This window comes from Arvicola amphibius, chromosome 1 (assembly GCF_903992535.2).
Source record: "Arvicola amphibius chromosome 1, mArvAmp1.2, whole genome shotgun sequence".
NCBI classification, from domain to species: Eukaryota; Metazoa; Chordata; class Mammalia; order Rodentia; family Cricetidae; genus Arvicola; species Arvicola amphibius.
This window is the reverse complement of record NC_052047.1, coordinates 30,677,278-30,689,985: the sequence shown is the minus strand read 5'-3', so window position 1 is coordinate 30,689,985 and position 12,708 is coordinate 30,677,278. Positions and strand designations below refer to the sequence as shown.

Sequence of the window (12,708 nt, the reverse complement as noted above, 5' to 3'; positions counted from 1 at the left end):
TCAAAATCTTTCTTAGCTCCAGTTCTCCCTCTTTTGGCCTCTGGGGCAACAACCATGCATGAAGTGCACTTATATACATGTAGACAAAACACTCAGACATGTAAAATAAAGGTAAATCTTTAAAAGAAGGAAAGTGTTAAGAACAAATCAATCCCTGGGCCATGGTGGTGCACAATCCCAGCACTCTGGAGGCAGAGGCCGGTGGATCTCTGTGAGTTTTCAGCCAACCTGGTCTACAGAGCAAGTTCCAGGACAGCCAAGACTACACAGAGAAATTCTGTCTCAAAAAGACAAATAAAAAAAGAAAAAAAAAAAGAATAAACCAATCAGAAAAATCATAAAATCTAATTTAAGGGTAAAGATGATAAATACTTGATCATTAAAGAGACTACCCAAAAGGCCACTACATCTATTAAAAGGTGGCCAAAATAATTAGTCACGAGGGATCAAAATTAAACCATCATATGCTTGCTACATTGGTGAAAGTGTTAAAAAGAAATTCTAAATATTGTCAAGGATGAAAGAGTGGAGCTGGCATTCATATACATTGTTGACAGTTGTGGAATCTGGAATAAACTCTTTGGCAAATTGATTTTGCCTCTTAAATCGCAAATTGTGCATAGCCTGTGGCCCAACAAAACTACTCTAAAGTACATATAGAGTGGAGCATAAATGGACATTTATCATCTAAACACAAGCAAGAACTTTCAGAGCAATAGTATTTGTAAGAACCCTGATGGCTGTGTATAAAAGGTGGTAGCACTATGTCACAGTGAGAATGAGTCAGCCTCAGCAAACACCGTAGATAAAATTCAAAGATAGCGAGAAGAGGAAGAGGCCAGACGCAAGAGTGGGTAATTTCTCATTCTAGTAAATGAAGCATTTAAAACTTGGTAAATTATATGTGTGTGTATGTGTATGTATGTATATATGTATGTGTATATATATATATATATCATGTGATAGGTGTGGTTTATGCACCATTCTGTTAAAAAAATTGAACTTTTCCTAAGAAATTAGAGAGCAATATATTCAACCAAATTTCTACTTACATAAGTTCTTACATATAGGAACGACAAAGGCACTCATAACACCTGAAGGCACCCTTCCAACTTGCTTAGATTCATTCCCTGAAGCATAGTCATTTTACACAATGTAATTCTCATCTTTCTTTTTTTTCTCAGTATAATCTGAGTTCTGCTAATGAGAGAAATTCAGGAGAACAAACATTCCAACAAGTCAGATAACAAGGTTCCCTGGTTCACACTTATTCTCACAGAATTCTATTCACACTTGCTAGAAAGTGATTGGAAGCCGAGGGTACCAGTTCTATGTGCTCAAAGAAAACGTAGAAATGTGCCACACTCTTTTTAATAGATTCTCTTGGAAAGTGGTCATTTCCTACCCACCCTTGTAACCAGAAACAACAGCCTCAACATCTGGAGAAGAGAAGTTATTCATCAAAATGGGAAAGATGATAGCTCTTCATAAGGTGTAGTCAAATGTGAAATAAAACCAGAACATTGCCGGGCGGTGGTGGCACACGCCTTTAATCCCAGCACTCGGGAGGCAGAGGCAGGCGGATCTCTGTGAGTTCGAGGCCAGCCTGGTCTACAAGAGCTAGGTCCAGGACAGGCTCTAAAAAAAGCTGCAGAGAAACCCTGTCTCGAAAAACCAAAAAAAAAAAAAACAGAACATTGCTACCGAGTTCAAATTGCCCTAGGAGACAGATTATTTAAACACCTCCAGCGAGACATTTAAATTTTTTTTAAGAAACACATGTAGGTAGATTTTTCAAATAAACTGAGAATTTAAAGAATCTGTGGGGTGGTTCCTGGATGGATGGATGGATGGATGGATGGGCAGACAGACGGATGGATGGATGGACAGATGGGTGTCTTCCCTCAGCACATGTGTGTACTTTACCATAGCTAAAACCAGCTGTGGCTGGTAAACAGCTGCCCAGGAGCCCAACTGGATATCGGAGACGGGACATGAGACCTAAGGAGAGAGAAAAATGAGCATATCAAGACTCGTTACTAGCTACAGAAGGAAGAACTAAGCACTAGAAGACAGCACGTGTCTTTAGATGACGAGGCAGAGCAATACTGCAGTCATTATAGTTTTCTATTTTCCATTTGAGAACTTTCCATTCATAATATATACTCACCGTACACAATCTGACGACCCTACGTTAACAACAACAAAAACCTCTCTCACAAAATCTCAGTGTGTACAGGTGAATTATTGGCACTTTGATGAAAAACTTGGCAGAACTCTTTATTTGAAAAATTGGAAACATGTACGTATTAAGTACATTATACAAAATATCAGTGTTTTATTATAAATTTTATTATAAACTTTCATACTAAACATGTAGTTTATACATACTGACAACTATCAGAAGACCCTAAAATATTTCTGAGGTCTCAGTATTATATAATAGGTCATGTTTTCTTGAACATGAATTTGTATGTATTCTCTCAAATTATTCTCTTATAAATGGACTATTTGGTCAAATTCTTTCCTAAAGTGCCAGAAAAATCCACTTAACCATCTACTTGAACACCTTTTGGAAAAAGGTTTGTGTGGGATTTTTTTTGTCATTGTCCTACTTTGTTTTGTTTGTTTGGAGGTAGCACAGTAGAATGAGTAAGACTTTATTTGACTGGATCAACATGAGAATTCTAGGCAGTCAATTCCAATTTATCAATAAAGTTTCTTCAGTCGCTACTCATTGAAAGTCTGTTTGCATCGTGTTCTGTCTTGACATTAGAAGACGGTGTTGAATGCTCTTGGCCTCTGCTCTCCAAGATGCCACATTCTAGATCTGTTCTTTCTAGGCAAATAACGTGTGTGTGCTCCCAAGAAAAAGTAGGTGGTAAACACAAGACGGAGTGGGTGAAATGGGTGGTGGAGGAAGGTCTTCCAGACAAGATGGCAGGAATGACGACCCTGGCTGACACGGAGTCATTCACAAAGATCAGTAGGAGAAGCCCAGGCAGATAGTGAGCATGTGCAAACGCTGGGACGCAAAGGCAGGCTCAGCTAGTAGAAAACCAGACGATATTGAGCCTAAAATATACAGGATTCTGTTCCAGGTAAACCCCCAAGACCTCAACCAATCCAGAGACAATTGAGATGACTCCTTCCTTTCGTGGGGAACCGTAAGAAAAGACAGACCACTGTAGTGTAAATGATGAAGGCACACACAGACTAGGTGGGACACAGGCAGAGAACACCAAGCACATGGGACTGCACGAAGGTTAGTACCTGAACAAAGAGCAGGAGGTAGGAGAAGGCAACAAGTTCTATTTGAGAAGTATGTATCATCCTGGTTATGATGGGCCTTGTAAATTGTGTCAGAGAGCACTGCATTCTACAGCAGAGGAAGGGAGGAAGAGCAAGAACAAAAGACATGGGTGGGAGAACAGGGGCATGCCAGTCTCAAACAAGGAAGTGAGATCTTCAGATTTCCATTTTTGTTAGATCCCTGGCGGTCGCATAGAGGTAGATGGAAGGGAAACAAACTTTGGAGACATTAAGCATTAAGAAACTTCTGGAAATTGGCCATGGGGCTAATGATTAATCAGGCATCCCTGATACTAGGGAAAGACCAGGATCTAAATGGACATGTTTAGGGAATGAGATTGATTGCCTGTGGGGCGTAGGCAGGAGCATTCATGTGGTGAACAGTTTATCCTCCCTAACTCTAACCTTGGCACGTGCCTGGTCTTTCATTACTCTGTAACCTCACCACATAATACTCTCTCTTCAATGTTTCTCTAGAGGAAGGAAGAAGAGGAAGGGCTGTTGAGAAGGCAAACTCAGAACTGGCCTGCTGGGGTGGGGGTGGAGGGCGCCTTGGATCTCCAATCTGATCCTTGGCCTCTCCCCTGTACCTCTCTCTACCCAAGCTGCTACTGACCCTTGGAAACTCCCGTGGACTCATCCTGTAAGTGGAGTGGAGACACATGTCCTGGCATCTGCTCTTGATGTGCAAAGCCAGCAAAACCAGTGTCAAGGAAAGATTCGCTTTCCAAAAGAATTCTTTGGTTTATTTTTTGTTTTTGTTTTGGGTTTGGCCAACACAACTTTTCATGATTGAAATATTCAAAAGAAACTCATGAGAGGGTAGGAGAAGTTACAGTGCATCAGATCCAAGTTCTGTAATGCAGAGGTAAAGAAAGGTCTTTGCCTCTGGCTCCAAGTGGCCTGGCACAGGCTGGCTGAGGGCTGAAGACCAGAGATGTGTCTGTAATTGCGGGAGAACTTTCTGAGATCCCTTATCTTTCCAGAAATGATAGGTCTGTATAAGGAGAAATGGGCAAACAATAGCTGAGGAGAGGGCTCCGTATTCCGGTTCATTTAGGTCAAAGTGTGACTGTGAGAGCCTGGGGTCTCTGTAACTTTGTATTTTCTCAAAACAAGAAAGAATAGATGATGAGAAGCTTAAAGATAATTTTCTGTTGTCATTATCTAAATAAGAGAGCGGATTTGTGAGAGCAAAGGAAAGGAGCCTCAACATTTAGGGATTTGAAGCTGTATTAAATTTAACCCTATTTAACATTTTGGGGTATATGCATAACTAAATCCCCTTTGGCTCCTCTGTCATCCACTCTCTTCCTAATCTGGTAGAAATAAAAAACTGCAACTCCAGTCTTGCTCCTTGACTAGGGAAAGAAAAAGACTCGTTGATGAAAGCAACATTGCCCAAGAAAGATTGTGTTTCGGCCCTTAGACAGGATATCTAGGGCATTTTGCTGCTGTTGAAAATCTGAGACTGTGCATGCATCCCCTGACAAGGGACTGGTTCCCAGCCCTTCTCCCCAGACCCGACTCCTTACTGCTATGGAATAATCCTTTTGTACGCTGTGAAGATGTTTTACTCTCATCGGTTTAATAAAGAGTCATCTGGCCAGTAGCTAGGCAGAGAAGAGGTTAGGTGGGAGAGCCAGACAGAGACGGCTGGGAAGAAGGAGGGTGGAGTTGCTAGCCAGATGCAGAGGAAGCAGGAGATGAACATGCGTGTTGAAAAAAGGGACCACCCCATGGTAGGGCATAGATAAGAAATATGGGTTAATTTAAGTTGAAAGCGCTAGTTAATAATAAGCCTAAGCTATTGATCAAGCATTTACAATTAATAATAAGTTTCTGTGTGATTATTTGGAGAGCTGGAAGTCCTGACGATAAACCCCGTCTACACCTCACTTACCAGCAGCATTGTACTGGTGATACTGGATCAACTCTGGAACTGATGAAAAGAGGTGTCTCTCAGCGACATACCATTGTCCTGAGTCGTTCTTTTTAATCTGATAATGTTTTATTGAAGACTCTGTGTGTCTGTAATCAGTAAAATGTCAGTTACTAGAGAAACAAAGACTGCTTTAGAATTAAGTCAGTGTGTTAGGCAGTGGGACCCCATTGCTCAAGTTTTCTTCCTGGCAATAATACTCCACACCGATGAGGGAGTGGAGTATTGGGCTCAACAAATACCTGGTCATCCCAGGAAAACCTCTCAAATATCTTACGGGTACCCCATATTCAACATAACGTTAGAAGACAAGCCCCCATGCCCAGTGAAGTGAAGCTCATCACGAAGCACACTTATCTCTTGAATGCTGAGTTTGACTAAACCATGAGAAATTCCATCGTGAGGGATCCGAGGTGAGCTGAGGCGGGGAAAGTGGATAGAGGGAACAGTGCTGAGCAGGTGACTGCTTCGGGCAGCTATGGTGTCGTTATTAAACTGCAGACACGCCCAGGGAGTCACTCCTCAGCTCCTTCCCCCATTAAGGGAGGGCTGCTCATGAGGCGCTGCCTCTCAGGCTTCTCTACCTCACCACAAGTTCCCGTAGTCACAGAACAGCCTAGGCATAAAGGCACGGGAAGCTTGAGGAGCCCCTGAGCACTCTGTGCAAGCCAACCCTAGAGGAGACCCAGGGGTCTAAGGAACACACCACTAGTGTCTCACAACTAATCTAACTTGATCAAGGGGGTTGGGTGGGAAAAGAAAGCTATGTCATAGACTCGTCATGTTACATACTTCATTTCCTGTAAAGACGACAGAGATACAACGTGAACTGGGTGGTTGTCCCAGTTTCTAGGCCAGCAGTCTCCTCCCTAAGCTGAGTCCTTTCACAAAGTCCCTATGTGACAGTATCTACGTAAAGCAAAATTGTCGCAAAGATTATCTCTGAAGTCATCAAAACCACCAACGCTTACCTTCCAGCTTTTGTAAACACAGAAATTGTATAAGACCCCAAATGTCTCGAATCCCTCACAATAAATGCACCTTCTTTAGCCTGCAAAAATAAAATTTATCTGTTATTCAAGTGTACTCTTTCTTAGAAAAACAAACTGAGATATCACTGATAAAACATGAACCTAGATAGATTTTACGATATGTAACTTATATTAAAAAAATAAGTGACTTCTATATTCTTACAATTGAAGAAGGAGATTACTTTTCAAGTGCACACTATTGTATCTCAAAGGTTTAGGAATCGTATTGCAAGAGAAAGTAACGTATATAAGAAATTTACAATGTGTGAATATTTTAAAACATTATCCTTGATTTTTCCAGGACAGGTCCCAGGTTTTGACAACCTTGTACCCAGCATCTAGTGGTTTTTGTTGTGCTGGGGAGGAAAACAGATAAAAATCGCTGATCCATGTAAAAGCAAACTCTGAGTTGGACTGACAAGGCTGCATGCTAGAAGAAGGAGAATGAAAGATGCAGGGAGAACCTGTTTCTGGAAAGGCAGAGGGTAGGACGAGGGATCAGAGTTCGTGAGAAAGAATACACGTGGGAGATCCTGTTGGGAGTTGCAGACTGTTGCGGGGTGCGTGAGATGAAGAGGAAGGGCAGCGGAGGACACGGTAAGGCTTTCAAGGCTCAGTTAAGAGCTAGGACCCTGTGGACATTCTTCGAAGAAATGCCACGAAAGCTGTAAATTGCTTTCTGATCATTTTGACAGTTAGATTGCTTTGTTTGTTATTATGCAGTTTTTCTGCCTCGGTGGGCGTGCTTATGTTCCTGAAGGCCAAACAGCCGCAGGATCTCTCTCATGAAACCATCCACAAACCGGTGGTTCTCCACCTTCTAATGATTTGTTCTTTAAAACAGCTCCTTCCTCATGCTGTGCTGATCCCCAACCATAAAATTATTTTGTTGCTACTTCATAATAGCTATTTTGCTTCTGTTACAAATTTTAATGTAAATACTTGATATGCAGGATATCTGATATGTGACCCCACCCAAAGAGGATCCCACCCACAAGTTGAGAACCGCTGCCATAGAAGGTTCAAAGTTGAGCTTGGCAAGTGTATGACCCAAATAGCATGGACAGCCCCTCACAGCACACTTAAGATACCAAACACCGACTTCTCCCATACTTGCCCAAAAGCATTAGCTTTGGCCCTCAACTGAACTCTCTTATGGGCGTTATAGATGACAAAATCCAGCTTTTACTGATTTACTGTGATACACATGTGTTGCATCATATACCAAAGGAAAACACAAGATGTTAATCATGAAGGTGTGAAAAGAAAATTTGCGTGTGTGCCGTTTGTGTGTCTGGTATAGTAGGCATGCTTACCAACATATAGAATATTCACATAATAAAATTGTACATGGAGTGGTCTCTTCTTAAAACGCTTCAAAGAAGGAAGACCACAGACAGCATTTTCTGACCACAAAGCGAAAGAACTAGAAATCCCTGATAAGCTTCCGAGGGCTCCACCCCGAACAGCTCCAGATTTTTCGGTTTCTTTTTTCTGACTCAAGGAAACTAAAATATAAACGAGGGCTGCAGAGATGGTTTAGCAGTTAAGAGCACTTGTTGCTCTTCCAGAGGACCTGGGTTCAGTTCCCAAAGCTCACACTGGGTTTGTCACAACCATGTGTAACTCCTAGACACGACACGTTCCTCTGTCCTCCATAGGCGCCTGTGTGCGTGTGGCATACACTCACTCACACACATGCACACATAAATGAAAACAAATCATTTAGATACAAAAATAAAATTAAAATATCGAAAATAATCAGGAAACACTGTGCCTGAGAGCCTCTGCCATACACTTGCAACAGTGTTCAGAAATAAGCCTGTGCTCTTAGTATTTACAGCAGTGCCCTACTGAGAAACTGCTAGGGGAGACTGTCTGTGGGCGTGTCATAGGTGGTTGTCTTGATGGCCCCAGTTGACAGGAGCAGCACCACATCCTGGGCAGGAGGTTCTGGACTGTATAAAACTGATAGGTAAAAATGGTCCTGAAGAGGCCGGGTGGTGGTGGCGCACGCTTTTAATCCCAGCACTCGGGAGGCAGAGGCAGGTGGATCTTTGAGTTCGAGGCCAGCCTGGTCTACAAGAGCTAGTTCCAGGACAGGCTCTAGAAACTACAGGGAAACCTTGTCTCAAAAAACAAAAACAAAAACAAAACAAAACAAAACAAAAAAAAACCAAAATGGTCCTGCAGGTGAGCCAGGAAGCAGCCTTCCTCCGTGGTTTCTGCTTCGAGTTTTTGTTTGAGTTAACACCCCAACTTCCCTCAGTGATGGACTATAACCTTTAAGCTGAAATAAAATCTTTCCTTCCCCAAATTGTGTTTGGTCAGAGTATTTTGTCATAGCAACAGAAAGGAAACTAGAACAATAAACAGAAATAAATAAATAAATAAATAAATAAATAAGCATATCTAATATATCTAATTCAGCAAGTTAGAATAATGGTTATAAAATAAACCCAAGTGTCTTAGTTAGGGTCACTATTGCTGTAAGAAATAACTGGGAAGAAAAATGTTTTATCCTAAGTCATAGTCCATTGAGGGAAACCAAGGCAGAAACTAAAACTGAGTGAGAACCTGGAGACAAGGGCTGATGCAGAGACAATGGAGGGGTGCTACTTACTGGCTCATTCCTCATGCCTTGCTCAACCTTCTTTCTTATAGAACCCACAACCACCAACCCAGGAATGGCACCACCCACAATGAGGCAGACCCTTCCCCATCAATCACTAGTTAAAAAAATGCCTCCAGTCAGATTTTAGAGAGGCATTTTCTAAGTTGAGGTCCCCTCTTGTCAGATGACTTTAGCTTGTATCAAGTTTACATAAAACTAGCCAAAACACCAGCTAAAGTAAAAAAAATTAATAAAAATCAAAGTAGAAGATAACAAATTATAAAGGTAAAAATATGGCACTATCAGTAATTAAATTCTAAATCTGGTCATTCAAGAAAAATGACAAACTAATTAACCGAGTCAACAAATATCAAAAATTATTCCACAAGATAAAAAAAAATCAATGAACTGTATAAAAGAAATAAGAGTTAATTTGCCTTTATGCAGCAAAATTTAAAGCATGATTGCAATGGATAATTAACAAACAACTTATCAAGATTGAATCTAGTATGACTAAAAACCCTAATGGATCTATGGATTAGAACAATGGACATGATTCTTAGAACACAGCTTAGAAAGAACCATAATCACATCCTAGAAAATACTAAACTTGAAAGGAAAAAATAGTATTGAGACTGAACTGTTCCAGAGCAAATGAACAGCTGATAAATTCCAAAATATGTGTGTAAGATCATCTTAATATCAGTAACATAAACCTAACCCAGGCTGGTATAGGAGTTCCTTCTGTTTGTGTGTTGCTTTCATTGGTTAATGAATAAAGAAACTGCCTTGGCTTAGTTGATAGGACAGAACTTAGGTAGGCAGGGTAGACGGAACTGAATTCTGGGAGGAAGAAAGCAGAGTCAAGGAGAAGCCATGGCTCTTCCGCCTCAGACGGACGCCCGTTAGAAACTTGCTGGTAAGCCATAGCCACATGGCCATACATAGACTAATAGAAATGGGCTAAATCAAGATGTGAGAGTTAACCAATAAGAAGTTAGAGCTAATGGGCCAGGCAGAGTTTAAATTAATACAGTTTCTACGTGGTTATTTCAGTGTAAGCTAGCCAGGCAGCCGGGACGAATAAGCATGCTCTCTTCTTACAACACCAGGCTGAACGAAAGAAAAACCACTGAATATTAAATCAAAAAATTAAAGAAAATTTTAATAGATGGAACCCAGTAGCATCAAACCCATTTACACCACAGCCCATTGACTCAGAGAACCTGAGAATCTGTCCCTACTGTTGCCCATGTGTCCAATGCGACCGTGGGAAGGTTTGTTTTTATGTGTCATGGTGATTCTGAGAGTGAGAAAAGCTAGGGATGCCAGCTTTAAAACAGTTTATGAACAGACAGGCTGGCCAATGAAGATAAGTAGAAAATACATATAATCCAAAATAAATTTTTTATCATTATGAGAATGGCAACTAGAGTAAGTGCAGAATAAAAAGATACTTTGTAAACTTATAAGGAATAAGTAATCTTCCCCTTACTCATTGCATCAGGAAACATTACAAATGAACCAATAGTAGAAGTTTACAAAATGAAACCGAGACAGGGGAGTATTTTCTTGTAACCTTGGAGTAGGGAAAGCAGTTCTGCATTGATACAATTTATCAACCTTTACAAATACTTTGATAAATTCAAACACGTATAATTCAAATGCCTAGTTCATGCCAGAAAATGGCCAGAAAATTGAAAACCTAAAAGAAATATTGTCACATGCCACAAAGGATTAGTTTCCTTAGATATAGCTATATAGATTCTGAGAAATGCATTAAAAACCCTGTAGAAAACCATGCAGAGAATATGAATAGTTACAACAAAGAAAAATCAAAGACATAAAATGTAACATATGGAAAATGCTTGACATCTCTAAGCTAAGAGAATGAATCAAATTCGCAGTGAGAGGAGGCAGCAGAAGAAAGATCCAGATGTTTCACATGTGCTGCCTGGAAAGGCTGTGGGAAACAGCTGCTCTTGTGTTTCTGGTGGGTGTCTAGACCCCTCACCACTCCTACAGGGCACTTGGAGGTCTACGGAAGTTAGAAATGTATATTTCTTTTGGCCTTGGGTTTCCATCTGGAGAGTTATTCTACAGAAAGACTCATATAAATGGAAAAAGATGTGTGAGAGGAGAGAATTGAAGGCAACATTGTTTTAAAAGTGAAAGAAAGTGCATCTCACTTACTTTCCATAATGAACTATTGATTTACAAATCATGATTGTGGTGGTCTGAAAGAAAATGACCTCCATAGGGGATGGCACTATTAGGAGATGTGGCCTTGTTGGAAGAAATATGTCCCTGTCGGGGTGAAGCTTGAGGTCTCCTATGCTCAGGCTATGTCCAGTGTCACAGACTCCTGCTATCTGCAGATCAAGATGTAGAACTCTCAGCTCCTTCTCCAGCACCATGTCTGCCTGCATGCTACCCACCATGATTATAATGGACTAAACCTCTGAAACACAAGCTAGTCCCTGTTAAATGTTTTCCCTTCTAGAGTTGCCTTAGTCTTGGTGTCTCTTCACAGCAATAGAAACCCTAACTAAGACAGTGCTGAATCTAAACTAGAGAATGATATTCAGATAGAGTGAATGAGAGACGACTTGTGTACTGATGTCAGAGGACTTGGTGGGAAGAAAGAGTGGTGTGTAGAAGAGTCTATGCATAAGGGGCCGAGGAGACAGATGGTTCAGTAGGGAAAACATTTGCTGTACCAGCATGGGAATCCAAGTTTGTACCCCTAGCACCCATATAAATGCCAGGCATGTTTGGCAGCCTGCCTGGAATCCCAACACTTGGTAGGCAGAAACAGGGAATTCCTGAAACAATCCCCCTAGCTTAACTAGACAAATCATCAAATTCTGGGTTTCATTGAGGAACCCTACATTAATACAGAATATAGAGGGCAACCAAGGACGATTCCAGATGTCAACCTCTGACCTATATGCACAGTTCTTGTTAGGGATGTGGTCCCTAGTAGGTTTTCCATATTCCAGTGGATGGCTTTACCCCTGTGCATGTATGGGCAATTATTCTTAGTGGACTATTTTTAAAAAAGAAATGAAGTTGGGAGGGAGATGCGAGGAGAGATCTGGAAGGAGCTGGAATAAGGGGGAGGTGAATATGATCAAAATGTATTGTATACTTGAATAAAATTCTTAATAAATAGAAGTGTAAATTAGCATCTTACTTTTCTATTCCCATGACAAAACACCATGACCATTGACTTCTAAAAGAAACCATTTAATTTGGAACACATAGTTCCAGAGGGCTAGAGTCCATGAGCATCCTGGTGGTGAACAGGGTAGCAAGCAGGCAGGCATGATTCTGGAGCAATAGCTGAGAGCTTGCATCTCCACCACAAGCACAAGGCAGAAAGAGAAAGAGCTAACTAACGGTGTGGGCTTTTGAATCTTTAAACCACACCCTACCCCAGTGACAAACCTCCTCCAGCAAGGCCAAACCTAACAAATTCCACCAACTGGGACCAAACATTCAAATCTATGAACCTATGGGGACCATTCTCATTCAAACCACCACAACCAGTCAAATTGTTCTGAATCAAGTCTTGAAAATACCTAGCAATATTAAGTCTGAAAATACAGTGTGTACATGTGTATGCAAGATTCTTACAAGGAAGCTCATCACCCCAATGTTCTGAACAGTAAGAAGCTGGAAACAACTGGAATGTTTATAAACATTGAATGGATTTTACGTATGCATACAATGAAATATTGAATATTATGGTGATTCTAAATGTATACATATGAATGATTTTTTTTAAATCATAAGAATCCAAAGTC

The 12,708-nt window shown here is 40.9% G+C and overlaps 1 protein-coding gene across 1 annotated transcript in view; it reads right to left on the bottom strand.

Annotated features, from left to right (window-relative positions):
- Txk (TXK tyrosine kinase) overlaps positions 1-12,708 on the bottom strand; it is a 58,633-nt gene that overhangs the window by 16,096 nt on the left and 29,829 nt on the right. The window contains exons 7-9 of the mRNA XM_038335627.1: positions 6,226-6,305; positions 5,216-5,343; positions 1,927-2,001 (exon numbers count right to left, since the gene is read on the bottom strand). Of these exons, the coding sequence (XP_038191555.1) occupies positions 1,927-2,001; positions 5,216-5,343; positions 6,226-6,305 (283 nt within the window). The remainder of the gene's footprint in view (positions 1-1,926; positions 2,002-5,215; positions 5,344-6,225; positions 6,306-12,708) is intronic.